We start from the raw sequence: 17,092 nt of genomic DNA, 5'->3' as shown, positions 1-17,092 counted from the left end.
TGCGATCTCAACAAGCGAGTATGCGTGCGACACCATCGGCCTCGCCAACCATGCACGCCAGCTTGCCCATGCTCGAGTGACAGACTCGCAAACCACTCAGCAGCGTCAGTACAACGCCCGCCACCGTGATGTACAGTTTTCGTCTGGTGCGCTCGTGCTCCTGTGGTCGCCCTCTCGTCACGTCAGACTTTCAGAAAAGCTGCTTTCGGGATACACAGGGCCCTACCACGAGCTGCGCCAGGTGATGCCTGTGAGATACGAAATTGCTCCTGTGAACTCAACCTCATCATCTACTCTGGCATTTAGTGATGTCATGCACCAGTAAGCTCAAGGCAGTAAGCAGTGTAGTAAGCTCAAGGCCTACTACACTGCTTCCGAGTCCGACCTTTAGTCGCACCGGGACGGCGCTTTTGCCACCGGGGGTAGTGCTACGGAATAGTATTTCCAATGACGAAGAGGCGAGCATTAAGACGACGATGACGACGACGATTGGAGGCTAGCGCGGGCTGTTGCCTCTTGGCCAAGTGCGGCGTATAACGTTGTAAATCTACTTGTATATAGCTTTTCATCTGCGTCTTCTTACGTAACAATATCTCAGTGTCCTAAGATACTATATCAGTTTTTGTGCACTCTCTGACTTTCCTGCATTCAGAGAAAATAAGAATAATTTTAATTGAACGAGTAGAAGGGACACGGTTCTGATCCCAAAATTTGACTTTAAAAAGGGTATACTTGACAAAAAGATCTAGAAAAAACTAGGAAAATATAAATTTCGAGCTTCGAAACCGGGGTACAGTAATTACAATATAATTAATAACGCAAAATTCTTTGGCTCATAACAGAATCTGGAATGCACCAACACGAACATGTGTATGCACGAGAGGCACTCACGTGAATAGTCATCGGCACATCATCTGTGGTCTCCAAAGTAAACCTACATGCGGGGATAAAGTGCAATGGATAGCTTCACTGGCTGCGTTATTGCCGATGCGGTACGAGATTGCGCGACACAATGACTTATCCCCGGCGGGATCTTGTTGGCTCGTCTGAACCTTGGGATAACCGCTTCCTCTTTTTTGCCGCAGGAAGCAGAGAAGGCTTGCGCGCCACTTTTTGTAGACGCGTGTTCGGTTTCAAACTTTTTTTTTTTAGAGAGGGTCCATTTGCTGCTAACATTTGTAATATGATGAAGAAAGAAACAGCGTATCAGCGGTTTTTGAAGCGACCCACTGCCAGGCCTAGCAGACAAGCTCATCTGCTACGCCTAGTTTCCATAGCAACAGCCCGCCTCTTAGCACGTTGGCGCACTGAGTCACGTGCCATGCGAGCTTTGTCAGACTGTTCCCTGATTGTTTTACATTTGCACTTTTTCTATGCGGCCACTGTCGGTGAGGGTGCGAGGAACTGAAAGACACAGGAAAGATGAGAAATAGCTCCATGAACTCCGATGTTTCGGCGTGATTTTCGGGCCGTGTCTTGCCGTCCGCGCTGCCAAAGTAATTGTTTTCCAACACTTACGATGCGTTTCGGGGCAAATCGTTTTGATACGGTGTAGATTAGGCATTACAGATGCCGAAACAAGCAGTTCTGAAAAATAAATGTTTTTTCGATTTTCGCTTTTTAAGACCCACATTCCCCCTTAAGTAACGTGATTAGCCTCCTTAGCATGTGCAGCATTGTTTTTTCGCACATTAATTGGAAGCATAAATGTCTGCATTAAATTTCCTTATATTCAATTCGATATTTGTTTCTTATCTTAGTTTGAGTAGATATTCACACACCTAAACAAACAAACATTGTCTTCCACAGGTTTTCTTGAAGCCCAAGTGCACTGGGAAAGCGTCGAGAAAGGTCAGCAGAAAGGGACCTGTCTCACTGTCCCCTTCCCAAGTGCGGAAGCGGCAACAAAGGCAGCATTGCAAGAACAGCAACGAGTAACTTGCACTGCCCTGAGGAGGACGAATGGGCCAGAGAAGGCTGAGCGTGTCTCACCTTGCGGATGGCTCGTGTCCGGTTCCAGATGAAGTCATACCACTCTCCCATGGCTGGCGCTGTGCCGGAGGCCGAGTCCATCAGGTGCACCAGCAGGTAGTCCATGGTGTGTCGTAGCACGTGGGGTGGCCGCAGTTCGTGAGCTAGGGGCTCTTCCTGGTCAGCAGAGGAGCGGCTGTACTCCTTGACCATACGCGTGTGGTCCATCACACCATCACTGCCGGGCTGCATGAGCCAAGCATCGAATTTACATGGTGACTAGAAATGTCCTTAGAGGCCACTGTGCTCAAATGCTGGCTCGACATACAACCTAATTTTTCGTCCCCATTTTGTTCTATTAAGGGGCACATCCCGAAGGCATCAGCTGGTGCTCCCAAGTTATCTTAGAATCTAATCTTCTGATGTCTGATGTGAACAAAATCACTTGCAGCTCGAGTCCACCGCTCAAGGTACTGTCCACACAACTTGAGGACTGACGTAACTTTCTCTTGCCCATTTCGAGTGTACAAAAGAAAGGCATTCTGTTACAACATCCCACGAGTACTGCTGAAGCACAATCACCCACTAACGGACACATGCCGCTCTGAACACGCGATCGCAGTCTTGAGCAAATAGGAATACGCGCGACTCTTCCAGCTGTGGGGGTTCCACTCTGCGTGCGGCTAGGGCTGAAGGCGAGCTCCGGATCTAGCCCCACGCAGTCGCTTTGTGGTACTCCCAACCCGTAGCGCGGGAATCGCGGCTACGCCGGGTTCGGACGAATAAGGCAACCAGCGGTGTCAACGGTAACAACGTTTATTGCTATTAGCAATAGCGAACACTCGCAGAGGGACGTCCGCTCAGTAAAAGTAGGAAAAGGCTTGCCTCGTTGTCTGGGTGGGTCAGACAAACGAGGTCACTCACGGGATGCGGCAGGTGCTGTCGTCCAGGCGGTCCAAGGTGTCGGCGTCCCGAGAGAGCGAGTCTCTCCCGGTAGCGTGCTTTTATGCCTTTTTTACCTTTTTGCGAGGGGAAGTCCTCCTCGCCCGCCGGATATGTTTCCCTTTCCCGTGAGCCGCGCAGGAGAAGAGGAGTACGCGCGTCATCCGAGCGACGAAGAGAGGGAGGGCGCGTAGTGCCTCTCCCCCCCCGTCTACGCCGGCGCGACCCGTCGCCACGTGCGACGTAGTGCCTCTCTCCGCTGTCTACGCAGGCACGACCCGTCGCCACGTGCGAACGGGCCGCCGCGGGTACGCGGGAGGAAATGGAGGCGAGTGCTCCCCACACAGCTAACCCAGCCACTCATTTGCACTAAAATTCCGCACACAGTTTTTCGCCACCTCTGGATGCAATACCTGCCTGTCTTGTCACCAAAATAAATCAGGAGTCTGCATCGATGCCAGATAAAGACAAGGTGTACATTTTGCTGCAACAGAATGCCATCTGCTGCTGCCAAGACGAAACAGAACACACAGTTCATCCTCAGGTTTCGTTGCTATCCCCTCTGTCAACATCTCATTATTGTTCCGATAATGCGACGCACAGACAGCTACTGACAGAGCTGATGCCACGCCATTCTACAAATTCTGGAGTTCGGGCATTGTGTATGCGATCCCCGAATCACACTGCCATTGGCGAGTAAATGCAGCGGGGCAGAAGCGCTCGCAGAGAAAAGTTTGCTCCCGCATCAGCTCGGGTAGTACTTGGCTCGACATGCAACCTAATCTATGAAAACAAGCAAATGAGCCGCTCACTGGCATGGCATCAAAGACAACGGGCTCTATGTGCATGCCGAATACTGTAGAACCCCGCTGTTACGTTCCTCACTGCTGCGTTTTCCCGGCTGTTACGTCGCTTTCATCTGGTCCCGGCATAGCTTCCATAGGATCCAATGTACAGTCGACTCCCGATAATTCGAAGCCGCTTAATTGGAATTTTCGGTTAATTAGAAGTGAAGTGCTGGTCCCATCAGCTTTGCATGTAATCCTATAGAAGAAATCGCTCGATAATACAAAGTCCTCATCCAGTAATATTGTTTAATTGGAAGTTAATTTTCAGCCGGGATCCTCGAGGTGACCGTCATTCTTTGGTAGAATGTGCAATTTTTCAAGTGTTGCAACAGTTCCGTGCTCCGCGTTGGTGTCATCGCCACTGCAGCCGCCCGCAACACCATCCTTCTTGGAGCGGCGCGATTATTTATTGCTACGGCTGCCGTGGCCTCCGCGATCGACTCCCGCGGGAGGCGAAGCGGCTCCCGCCGGAGGCCACGCGCGGCTGCCGCGCGTGGCCAGAGCTGATCGCGGAGGCCACGCGGGTGCCATAGGTGCACGCAGCGCTGCATACTGGCAGTGGTGAGATTGTGCGAGATTAGTCTTGCAGCGTGCGCAGCGTATGTCGAGACATGTGTTGGTCGAGCGCCTTTGTGTGGGAAGCTCGTAGGCTAGGTTGTTCCACGAGTGATTCCGAATTGACTGTACCTAGTCGCGCAGTTTATAGCCATGGCAGACCGTGGCACTTATCGCACGCTCGACCTGGCAACGAAAGTCGAGGTTTTGAAGGAAGTTGAGAAGGGAGGTGCCGCCAAACAAGACATAGCGCGGAAGTACGGGATCAAGCCGAACACGCTCTCTAACTACATCAAGAACAAGCGCAAAATAATGGATGCATTTGAGAACGACAAGTTCAAGACTTCTCGGAAGCGAATGCGCACCGGCGCTTACCCAGAGTTGGAGAAGGCTCTGCTGGTTTGGATTAGGGAGGCCAGGAGCAACAAACTTCCTCTCAGCGGAGACATCGTTGCGATGAAAGTCCGAACGCTTGCAGCAATGTTGGGGATCGATGACTTCGTTTCGTCAGATGGATAGCTGACGCGCTTTAAAGATCGCCATGACCTGGTTTTCAAGAGCGTGTGTGGTGAAAAGGCGTCCATTAACCAGGAAACATGCGCCACGTGGAAGGACGGAAAGCTGCGTGAAAATCTCGCCGAATACAGACCGGAAGACATCTTCAATGCAGACGAGACTGCACTCTTCTATCGGCTTCTACCAGAGAAGACCCTGACATTCAAGGACGACGACTATGCGGGGGCAAACGCAGCAAGGAGCGAGTGTCGGTGCTGATCGCGGCAAACATGACTGGCACGGAACGATGTCGTTTACTTGTGATCGGGAAAGCCGCGAAGCCGAGATGTTTTAAAGGCGTGAAGACGCTGCCTGTGGACTATGAGGCGAACAAAAAAGCGTGGATGACGGCCGAACTCTTGAAGAGCTGGATAAGCAAATTGGACCGCAAGTTTGCTGCTTCGAACCGCAAGGTGTTGTTCCTTGTCGATCACTGCAGTGCTCACGTGAATGTGCCAGCCTTGAGTGCAATAAGCCTCGCATTTTTGCCTGCAAACACAACGGCTGTTTTGCAGCCAATGGACCAAGGCACCATCAAGAATGTTAAAGTCCTGTACAGGCGGCACCTCCTCGAGCGCATGATTTTGTGTATGGATAGCTCCACAAAGTACGAGGTGAGCCTGCTTACTGCCATCCACATGTTGGCGTGAGCATGGGATCGGGTGAAGCAAGAAACAATCGCAAACTGCTTCAGGGCTTGCGGTTTTGTGGCAGCTTCTTCGGAGGATGCCTCTGCAATTTCAGCGGAGGAAGCGTCAACAAGCAAGCTTGACGGCACTGATTTTGGTGATGCTCTCGGGGACGCCAATTTTGAAGATTACGTCGTCGTAGACAAGGCGGTCGAAACGTGCGGTGCGCTGACGGATAGCGAAATTGTAGAGATTATTCGGCCCCAGGAAGCGACCCAGGAAAGCGACGATGACGTTGAAGGCGAGCTGCAACCTAAGGCTGCCGATGTAGCTGCGGGCCTTGCTCTTGCGTAGCGCTTCTTTGCCGCTGAAGGTAACGCGGAAGAAGCGTTCCGCCACATCTACAGCCTGCAGAACTTGCTTTCAGCAGCGAGATTCGGCAAGAAGAAGCAAAGCAAGATGACCGACTATTTTTCTTAGAGAAAATACTCGATTTCGCCACAAATAAAGTGCTGTTTTTTGTGTTTCGGGCTTAATTGGAAGTTCGTTTAATTAGAAGTTTTTTGCGGTCCCCGTGAACTTCGTATTAATGGGAGTCGACTGTATAAGGAACCCCGCTGTTACGTAGTAGCTGTGAAAATGTTCCCGCATGATGCATCGCAACCCGATCCCGCCTGGGCTAAAGTAGGCAATGCGCTCCAACCGCCATTTTGGCTTTTGACGAGTTTTCACTGGGCTTGGCCGGGCTTGGCTATTGAACTGGCTGCAAGAAGCCGCACGCCAGTTCGAGAGGCCGCCACTAGGTGGCCATTCGTGAAAAATGCTCTCACTATCATCACTGTGATTACGGTCACCGCATGGTTAGTTGGGCGGGTCGACTCACAGAGAAAGGAAACTCAGGAGAGGCCCTGACGTCACTCTTCGGGAAGCTATAGCTAAAGAGAAGCCGGAAGTTGGCATTGCTCCGCCTGTCGGGCCAGCTCTCCTCTCTTTTTTACATTTCTCGCGAAACCACGCAGCGCTAGCAGCGCTACGCGCAACCGAGCTGCTCGGACGCGCGCGCTCCGGAGCAATACTAAACAAACGTTAGCATGTTAGCATGATTACGCCAAAGAGGGCAAAATTTCCCGCGGATATTCATTCGTCCGTTGCCGTTGCCTGGCGTGGTGACGATGAGGAGCACGAGCCGCATGATGCCGGGGAGTTGCCAAATCCTAGCTTTGGAGAAGCTGTCGCGGCTCTAGACCTCCTCCGCAGGTACAGCAAAACCTCGTTAAACCGTACCCGCTTAAACAGTAGTTTCATTTTAAAAGTAGTAAAGTCAAATCCCCGACTCAGCGGCCATTGAACATAATGTGTTTCGTATCCGCATAAACCGTACCAGCTTACTGCGTACGCATCGGTTAAAACGTAGCGTTTGAACTTTTCGTCGCGCAAACACAGCGCTGCGCCGTCTCCATCGGGCGGCCCGGCAGAACAACACGCCTCAGAGATCGGAACAACGGCCTCCAAGCGCCCTGTGCGTTTGCGCATGAAGCCACATCAACATCAACATCATTTCGATGCGGTGCCAGAGAGCGTCGTGCAAGCGAGGACTCGAGTCGTTCCGAAGCTTGGATAAAAAAGACGCCGGGTGCTCAGCATAGATGAAAAATTAGACATCGTCCGTGCTATCGAACGTGACATGAAGAAGTCGGCGCTGACACGCAACAGGGATCTGCTGTTGACTACAGTGTGTGGCATTTGGAATGCGAAGAAGTTGCTCGGCAGCGCTGCTGCGACCGCGAAGATATGTCGGCTACGAGGTTCGACTTTTCGCCATCGTTGCCTCTGTTGTTGCCGAAGTGTCGACTAGCGACAGTGACGAGGACGACACGGAAAGCGATAGCACGGGCGATTCAGGCCCGACAGTGGCATAAGCTGCGCGTTGCGTCAGCCTCATGAATGCAATCGTCGCGACCACAATAGGGGCGCGATAATGTAACTCTATTCCAAATGAAAATTATTCCAAACTCCGGCACCCGTAATGAAAAAGGCGCCCCCGGGACTTCTGCAGCACTACTGCGCACGTGCACGGTGAATATGTAACGCCAACGAGGAATCTGCCATGCGAGTGTTTGCCGAGAAGAGGGGGCTGGCTGAAAAGCTGGCACGCAGATTCAGTAAGTTTGAGGCCGCTGTCGTCGGCATGCTAGGCCGCCGCGGCATCAAACGAAAATAACGCTTTTGTCGCACGAAGTGAATAAATACTGCATGTTTTTTCCCCTTTCTTCGCACTCTCTCTGAGTTCCGTTTTCGACAGGTAAGTGGGCAATCTCATGCTATTCGGTTAAGCAGTACTACCGTTTAGTACGTACCTTTCCCGAGCTCCGGCCAACTGCGGTTTAAAGAGGTTTCACTGTACGTCGCACCTCACAGCGACGCTGACAGCAATGCGGCCTTCCAGGCTATTGAGAAACGTGTGGTGATTTCTAGCGAGCGAAACAAACGGCAAGCCACCATTCTAGACTCTTTTTAAGTCCTAAGCGCACTCTGTGGAAATAAATTGTCTATAGTTGAAGCTGCACTTTTTTCATTCATTTTCGGAGCTTTCCTCACTGTTACGTTTTCCCGGCTGTTACGTTTTTTTTCCTCGGTCCGGTGAAAAACGTATGAACGGGGTTCCACTGTATACCGAATATTAAAAAAATGAAATATTGTATTTACTCGTTCAATTAACACACTTGTTTTGTCAAAAAGATTACGCATATTTAGGAGTGTCATCATTATGTGGGGTAAATTTTCAATGAAACAAATTTTTAGCACCCAAGACTCAAACAAGTTGTGGGTCAGAATTATTACAATAGCTATCATGAACATAACCAAAAATAAAAGTTGAGTAAGGCTTTCCTTTTTGAGAAACGCACACATTACCGTATTTATTCGAATCTAGGTCAATAGTTTATTTCAAATAATTATGAAACCCTAGGGCCAGCTTAGGTTCAAGGATTTTAAGAAACATGCCAGTTTGTAATTGAAAATGGTAAGGTACAAAGCTAGTGCCATCTAGAAAAGTCTATCGCAGCCGCCACTAGCTGCGCCAGTAGCCAACTGAAGTACACGAGTGAAGACACCATTTTGACCTGTGTCGTATCAGCGTGCGGCGTGGCATCATCGAAATGGTGCCAGAGTCGAAGCCGACTATATCAAGCCATCTTCCAGTACTGCATTCAGATTTCACAGAGGCCAGAATGCCTGCCGGCAGCTCGGTTGCCATGCTCCAGTGAATAGAGAGCAGCTTCAAGCTTGAACAAAACATGGCCGTAAAACTTGCATGCCACCCCATAGTAAAATGGCACCAAAACATACAAAGCACACTACCGCCTTGCAAAATGGCAAAAACGCGGTGTCTCTGTGGGAACAGGTTGGGACATGTTTGCTGTGGGATGACAACGGGTCAACCAACAGGCAGCTCTGTAACAGTGCTGAAGATCAAAACAAAAAATGGCTACTGACGGAGCAAGCCAAACTTTTTTTTTTTTTCTCGTCAAAACGTTACATGCATTGAAACAGCTTTTTCCATGTCAGTAATGAATAATATTGTTACTACTGGCAAGTCTGTCGCAATAACGTAGCCAAGTCCACTTTGAGGGGACAGAAACAGAGATGAACGTGCTCAGCTGCCACTGACATGGCAGGCATGCTGCGAACATGAAAAAACTTTTGCATCTGTCTACACTACAATCACAATAAGGAATGTCTCCGCTAAACGTGGGTGAATATCTTAGCTCTGTTATTAGTGCTGGCGAATGAATAGGGTACACTTCTACCATATCAACGTAAACGTGGCTACTGTTGTTGCTGCTCGCGATTTGTTGCATGCTCTCGAGTGCAGACGGGAGGAATTGAAAGGTGCCTCTTTCTTTTGTTGTTGTTGACCACAACCATTGTAAAGTCAACAAATAATAAAGCAAAGGCAAGTTTGGCTACAGATATTATTTTTTCTTGAAGTGCGAAGGTGATGAAGGGAATGAAATGGGGCATCAGCTTAAGAATCTGTCTGGTGCATGCAGTCTGCTAGGCAAGTCTTGAAGAGTCATTTGCTTAGCATTAGACAGATGGTAAGCACAATGATCATCAGCTAGACTTGGCACATGACATATCGCTGTAGCAAAGTCGGGGTGCGATCATTACTCAGGAAAATAAAAACAAAGGATTTTTGGCAAGAAATTGAGGGGTGCGACCATTTGCAAGTAAATGTGGTAGTACAGATCTGATCCACGAATTGAATTACTTGATTGTTCAAAATTCGATTTGATTCGGGGATAAGAGTATTCACACACCCATATTAATGATCACTAAAACAACTTCACCAATCACTGAACAATATCAAATCATTTACTGGGATGTGTGGGGATGCGCGACTCTCCCGCGTCCCCTTATATGTGGTTTTCCCGCACGGCTCGCGTGGCCTAGCGCCCGCGGCGGTCGGAGTGGTTCAGGCGCAGTACGAGAGATGGCGCGAGTGTTGCGCTGCTAACGCCGCCGACAGGCAGGGTTACTTGGGCGCCGAGAGACAAGGCGCTTACTCTTTGGTTCGGGACAGCAAGCAGGGCGGACGTGCTGTGCTGCGCGTGCACCGATCCATGCTTCTGCGAGAGCGTCTCACGTGGCCGCCTTCGAACGCGCCACCGTTCACGTGACCATACACACGAATGACCAGGCGTTGGGATCCAGCGTGGCGCGAACATATTCGCTCGCTATCCGGTCGCGGTGAGTCGGACTTCTAGATTTGTCGCGCACCCATCGGCATGTTTTGTGGATAGCAACTTGGCTAGCAGGCATTGATTTATGAAAGGTGCAATAAATGGCCTTGTGATTGTTTGCACTACTCTGTTGTCGTTCCTTTGTCCCAAGAGTATGGAGGAGAACCCCACATCTGCCGCCCAACGTGGGGCCTCTTGGGGCATCGGACAATAGATTTAAGTTTTGCTTCGTTCGAGACCTTTGTTTGAACCAAAGCGTAGGGCTAGCGTGGATTTTGATCGCTAGTGTTGGTGGCGTGCTTTCTTGAGCGAGGCGACGGTGGCTGAACTGTGTTTGAACATGTCAACATGCTAAGCCTTTTCACAAGTGTTTTTTTTTTTAATGACATTCGTCTGTACGAGAGCCATGTGGTCTGCATCCTGGGAGAGCGAGGCTTAGCGCCCGTGGAGCATTCGCAAGCCTGAAGCGAGTGAGTACGGAAGCCTCGTGGGTGGTTCGAATTTCTTATGTAAATACCGTATTTACCCGCGTATAACCCGCCCCTGCGTATAACCCGCACCCCTAACTTTGAACTCGGCGGAAAAAAAAAAAAAAAAACTCGCGTATAACCCGCACGTTTACCTGAAAAAAAAAATGAGCGCTAGAAAGATGCAACTCACACTCAGTGATCATTTCGTTTTCAGAACATTTATTCAAACGACCGCCACCACGTCACTGGTTATCCGATTCTTAATCGTCGCCGCTCTCACTACTGCCATCCGAGGCTTCATCGCCACTCTCAAAGACGTAGTCGTCCTCGGAACCATCCAGACTATTACTGATCGCACATTTTTTAAAGCTTTTGCGCACCAAATCGGCCGGTATCGCTTTCCACGCATCCACGATCCACTGGCACAGCAATGGAATATCAGGCCTTCGCACGCGTCCCGTCGGTGTGAGGGCGTAAATGCCGTCGGCCATCCACTGGGCATACAGCCGCTTCACGTGTGCCTTGAACGGCTTGTTCAGGCACACGTCGAGTGGCTGTAGCATGGACGTCATGCCGCCAGGTATTATGACGAGGTCGGTGCTGGTCTCGGCAAGGCGAGCCTTCACCGCATCAGTGCAGTGGCCTCTGAAGGAATCTAGTACGAGCATCGACCGGCGTGCCAGCAAGGCACCTGGTCTTCGCTCCCAGATTACTCGAAGCCAGTCACCGACTAGGCCACTGTTCATCCACGAATTTTCTTCCGCACGCACAACGATTCCTGGGGGCAGTGGAATGCTAGGCAGCGTCTTGCGTCTGAAAATGACACACGGGCGCAGTTTCGTGCCGTCAGCCAAAGCGCATAGCATGACTGTGCCGCGCAGCTTGGCATTTCCGCCGGTCAGCACGCTGACTGATTTGGAGCCCTTTTTTTCCATGGTCGTGTCCGTCGGCATCTCAAAGTACACAGGTGTTTGATCAGCATTTCCCACCTGAGACAGCAAATAGCTGTGCTCCTTCCGAAGTGCGATCACATATCGTTGAAAGTTCAACAACTTTTCCTCGTAGGCTTCAGGAAGCCGCTGGCACATGGTTGTTCGCCGCCGCATAGAAAATCCATGTCTTCGCATGAAGCGCTGAAGCCATCCACGGCTTGCACGAAACTCACGTGGAATGTTCAATTCCCGGGCCAACTTCAGGGCTTCCATTTGCGCCATCTCAGTCGAAACAGCGTGGCCACGACTTCTCTGCTCCTCAATGAACTTCGCAAGCTGCGTCTCGAGGTGGGGGTACGCGCCAGTCTTCGGACCCCGAAACGCTCGCCTGTTCCGGTTCGTTGCTTCGAGACTCTCTTTTTTCTTCCTCCAGTCGCGAATGCACGACTCGTCGACGTCATGCTGTCTTGCAGCAGCTCTGTTGCCGATTTCTTCGGCAGCGGCTATAATCTTTAGCTTCTCTTTCGCTGTGAAACACTGCCGTCGAGTCGCACTCATGATGCCAAAACAAAGCAGGCAAACAGTGCAAACTGGGGTAAGTACACTAAACAGCGCCTAACGCGAGGCTCAACAATGCTGGCCTTTCGTTGGCCCTTCATCGGCTTGACAAGCGTCGATGACGATGGGGATGTCGGACTACACGGGGAGGCCGCCGCACATTGCGGTGAAGCCGACCCCCCCCCCTCCCAAGGAAAAAATTCGCAGATAACCCGCACCCCCACTTTTTAAACGCGTTTTTTCACATTTTGGTGCGGGTTATACGCGAATAAATACGGTAACTTCTATCTCTTTGACTCTGATAAAGTCGCGGCTCTGGGAGCCGGGTGGCCGTGAGCCACGGGTGCCACTACGGGCTGACTGGTATTGCAGCCTGGCACCGGGCGCTCCGACACCGTCTGGGACGGTGGGCGCCGTCAACTCGGATGCTGTGTGCACCGAGCGAAGTAGGACCACCTGACAGAGCTGACGTCTCCTTGCGGCTGCCTGTTTTGCGCTCATTTTGGGTGTTGTTTTTGGATGCCGGTTGTTGTCACGGTAGCGACGCTTTAGGCCTAAGGCTTTACGAAGCTGCCTGTCGCATGTGGAGGGACACAACCTGGTGGACCGTGGCGTTGAGGTGTTGCAATTTGCTTCATTCATTTTATTTAGCCTCGCACGAATTGAAATTACTCGTTCGACTCAAGGAAGCGAGCTTCGTTTACATGAACTTAGCATCTGAGTAGCTGCCCGATCTTTTGCTAGCCGAGTTGAACATCGTACCACGTGGGCGATGCGCATGCATAATTTCTCTCCCTTGCACTACTTTAGTGTTTGCCGAGTGTGTTGAGTGTACGCAGCGTGACTGGAGTCACCCCTGGCTTGCTGTCACATGCACATCATCTGCTCTGCTGCCCCGGACTACGATCGAGTCACCCCGGACGCAGCGACTTCGGCAGCCTCCTGTATCCAGCTCACAACCCTCGGCGGCGGACAAAAGAGCCAGCGGTCACCGACAGCTACGGCGGCTCTTGCCAGCAGGGCACGTCGGCGCGAGCGATGCTTGCTCGTTCCGACTACTGCGTCGCCGTTTCCGGAGTCCTGGCATGGAATCGTGCTGTCGAGTCTGCAAAGCTGCTGCTGTGACCGGCGGACGCCAGCGGTGTACCCAAGGACAGTCGGCTCGCATGTTATGGACAGCGTGTGGACATTTCCTCGGCGCGACTAATGTTGCATGTACCACCTTGTTCGCGAAGGACGCGTTGATGTTAGAGCGTGCGACATGTTTCGCCGGAATATGTAGTGATTTAAGGTTGGAGGGATGTGGGGATGCGCGACTCTCAAGCGTCCCCTGATATGTAGTTTTCCCGCACGGCTCGCGTGGCCTAGTGCCCGTGGCGGTCAAAGTGGTTGAGGCGCAGTACGAGAGATGGCGCGAGTGTTGCGCTGCTAACGCCGCCGACAAGCGGGGTTACTTGGGCGCCGAGTTCGGGACGGTTCGGGACAGCAAGCAGCGCGGACGTGCCGCGCCGCGCGTGCACCGATCAATGCTTCTGCGAGACCGTCTCGCGTGGCCGCCTTCAAACGCGCCACAGTTCGCGTGACCGTACACGCGAACGACCAGGCGTTGGGATCCAGCATGGGGCGAACATATTAGCTCGCTATCCAGTCGCGGTGAGTCGGACTTCTAGATTTGTCGCGCGCCCATCGGCATGTTTTGTGGATAGCAACTCGGCTAGCAGGCATTGATCTATGAAAGGTGCAATAAATGCCCTTGTGATTGTTTGCACTACTGTGTTGTCGTTCCTTTGTCCCAAGAGTACGGAGAACCCCACAGATGTTATACCCTATGTAAAAATACATAAAAGGAAGAGGTCTGGACACCGAACAAAAATGTTTTAAAATAGTTATTTACGTTTAGGCTCCCCCACGGGAGCCTTGTTCACAATGAAAGAAGCGACAGAGCTGGCGCCCCTTTTTATGTGTGTCTCAAAGCATGATTAAAGCACCTGGCATACATGGGCGACAGACTGCCTTCGTTGCGATTAAGAGTGTGCACCATGGTTTGGATGATTAGGGACTCAAGATAAAGACGTGAAGAATGATTTCGTTCCTTGGCAATCGCGCGAGATTTTTCCCAGTTAATCTTATGTGATGTGGCTGCGCAGTGTTCGGCCAAGGCATTCGATGCAATGTGTCGTTTCTGGATGTCATTCATGTGTTGCTTAAGTCTTGTTTTGAAGTTGCCGGTTTCACCGACGTAGACATACCGACAGTCCGCACACGGAATGGCATACACCACGCCTGGGAACTTGTCCTTTTCCAAAGGATCTTTCTCATGCACGAGCTCATGTCTTTTTCGGGAGGGCACGTGCGCAGCCTGCATGTCATATGACCGCAGGACGTGTGCAAGAGTCTCGCTTATGCCGGGGACGTACGGAATCGTAGCCAGTCTTTTGGGGGGTCGAGGCTGGGTGGCTACCGTGCGAGCCAGATGGCGCCCTACTGAGTCAATGACGTACTCAGGGTATCCACAAGCCATCAATTCTTTCCGCACAAGTGCACTGTCCGCCATGCGGTCTTCCACTGTTGTGCACAGTTTTTTTTCCTGACGAAGAAGAGAGCCGACAACAGACCTCTTTTGCGAAGCAGGGTGCACCAATGTGTAGTTTAGGTAGGGGCCCGTGTGAGTGTGCTTCCTAAACACCTTGAATGACAGGTTTGGCCCTTCTCGATACACAAGGATGTGCAAGAACGGCAGTTGCCCTTCAGTTTCCACTTCAACGGTGAACTTGATTGCTGCTTGTATATTGTTTAGGTGAGCCGTGAAAGGGTCAACTTCATGGCTCACCCATAGAGTTGAACCCATTTATAATGACCCCGATATACTGACCGCAGTTCACTACCCTACCTATTGAAACTGTGTCCAGATATACCAAGAGTATTTTTATCAGCACCTTACAAGGAACATTACAAACCCACTTGCTGTAAAAGATGGGAGCATGCAAAGTTCTGAAGCACGGCAGCACAAATCCCAGCTCCAGTCTGATTGCAACGAAGGTTCGATCACCGAGACGAGCAAGCGCCGCGCGCAGATTTCAGAAGCCATAAGGAAAGTCACTCACTTTCAACCATGCTAGGATAAACATACCTCCAACGCATACCTCAAGCCTGCTTCAGGGCCTACAATCTTGGAGGCCATGACGGCAGAACATCTACGGAGTTTTTCTTGCAGCACTTTGGTGGCACCGCACTCAATCTCGTAAGCTATGGTGGTGGCACTTGTTTTCGAGCAATTTCCCGCGCAGCAACATGTGCATTGTGTTATGTATGCCATTAGGGCGCTTCCCAGCAATTTGAATGAACTTGGAGCTCATGGAGACAAAGTCCACTACATTGTCAGCCGAGGTAGACGGCATGCTGCTATCGCTATTCAGCTCAAGCATTACTATCGATATTCGTGCAGCCAGAGTCATCGAGAAAGTGGCTCGATGCGCCACTGCAGCACAAAGCTGCAAAAACACAACGGTTGCAGTTTGTTGACAGTTCAATTATGTTGTTGCTAATGGTTTGCGATGGCACTATACTTGTCAAACTTTTCACTTTTTCACCTGAAGCACCATAGAAAAACCTAACTTTTTTTCGCCCTCTAGCTGCATGCCAGCACGCCGCAGTAGTTTAATTCTGCTTCCAGGCAACTAGAACAATTTGCTGTCGAATGCAGAATCCACTCGTCATCCAATGATCATAAAATATAACACAATTCTCGAAGAAACAAGAAATGGCGGCAGATACGCTCGCAGTTCCCTAACTGCAGGTAAGTGGAACCGGCTGTTTGCCGTCTTGAAAGACCCACGGCGCCGCATTTCTTTCTTCAGGCAATGTTCTTTAACAGACTAAGCTAGGTGCAGGAAAGTGCCGCAAACAAACGTAAATGTACTGAAAATTCTAATTTTGAGCAAGAGTGGCGTCGAATCGTCGAATTGTTGCCAGCTACTGTGCGATAATTTGTTTTGCGTTTTGAAGGGCGAGTCCACATTCAACGAATTACTGATACAACCACTTTTTGTGAAACCGTCGAGCTCATTGTAAATGGGTTTAATTGTAGTGATTTTATCACTCTTGCTGAAAAGATTGCAAAAGACATTCTGTATTATTTATTTGTCAAAATTACGTTGTAGTGCAACCTTTGTCACGACGAGTCAACCCATCAACGGTAGTTAATCGGTGTTTTCTAACACATGCCAAAGGGACACGGACACGAGTAAGAGCGGGGGCAACTCACGAGGATCTCGAAAGAGGAGAGGCACTTCTTGTCAGTGCGCGAGTAGCGCTCCTTCTCGGGGCACATGTCGGGGCAGGCGCCCCTGGTGGCACGTGCGGTGGCCAGGTCGCTCTGCTTCTCCAGCCCTGCAACAGAGCCCGCCGGGGCACGTTGCCCGTCACCACAGCGCCTTCACTGCATTTATTGTAGACAAGCTTCATTTGTCACATTACCAGTGCCAGTGGGTCACTCAAGTAGAACGGAAAATGAGGTCTTGTCATCCTCAGCCTATGATTATGTCTACTGCAGGATGAAGGCATCTCCCAGCAATCTCCAATTAGCCCTGTCTTTTGTTAGCTCATTCCAAGCTGTGGCTGCGAATTTATCTATTTCATCACCCTACCGAATTCTCTGTGACTGTGCTTCCCTTTCCTCGGCGCTCGTTCTGCCACTCTAATACTCTTGCTCTGTGAAAGAGCACATGTTGGGCTGTTTTAATGAAAGGGTCCGATAGCACAGTTTGGCTGCATGTGGTAGAAATGGCGGTCCCCTTGATATTCACTTTAGGCAATGTGGGTGCACACAGAAATTTGAAAACACAGTCTTGCTGTGTAGATCAAAGGGTAAACTGTAAAGGAAGGTCA

At 50.7% G+C, this 17,092-nt stretch overlaps 1 protein-coding gene across 2 annotated transcripts in view; it reads right to left on the bottom strand.

The window, feature by feature from the left end:
- Nucleotides 1-17,092, bottom strand: part of LOC142584628 (germinal-center associated nuclear protein-like) — a 559,187-nt gene that overhangs the window by 482,846 nt on the left and 59,249 nt on the right. For both annotated transcript variants that reach the window (XM_075694780.1, XM_075694781.1), the window contains exons 7-8: nt 16,470-16,594; nt 1,993-2,217 (exon numbers count right to left, since the gene is read on the bottom strand). In XM_075694780.1, the coding sequence (XP_075550895.1) occupies nt 1,993-2,217; nt 16,470-16,594 (350 nt within the window). The remainder of the gene's footprint in view (nt 1-1,992; nt 2,218-16,469; nt 16,595-17,092) is intronic.

This window comes from Dermacentor variabilis, chromosome 6, assembly GCF_050947875.1.
Source record: "Dermacentor variabilis isolate Ectoservices chromosome 6, ASM5094787v1, whole genome shotgun sequence".
Classification (NCBI taxonomy): Eukaryota; Metazoa; Arthropoda; class Arachnida; order Ixodida; family Ixodidae; genus Dermacentor; species Dermacentor variabilis.
The sequence above is the reverse complement of the archived record's forward strand: the minus strand, read 5'-3'. Positions and strand labels throughout refer to the sequence as shown.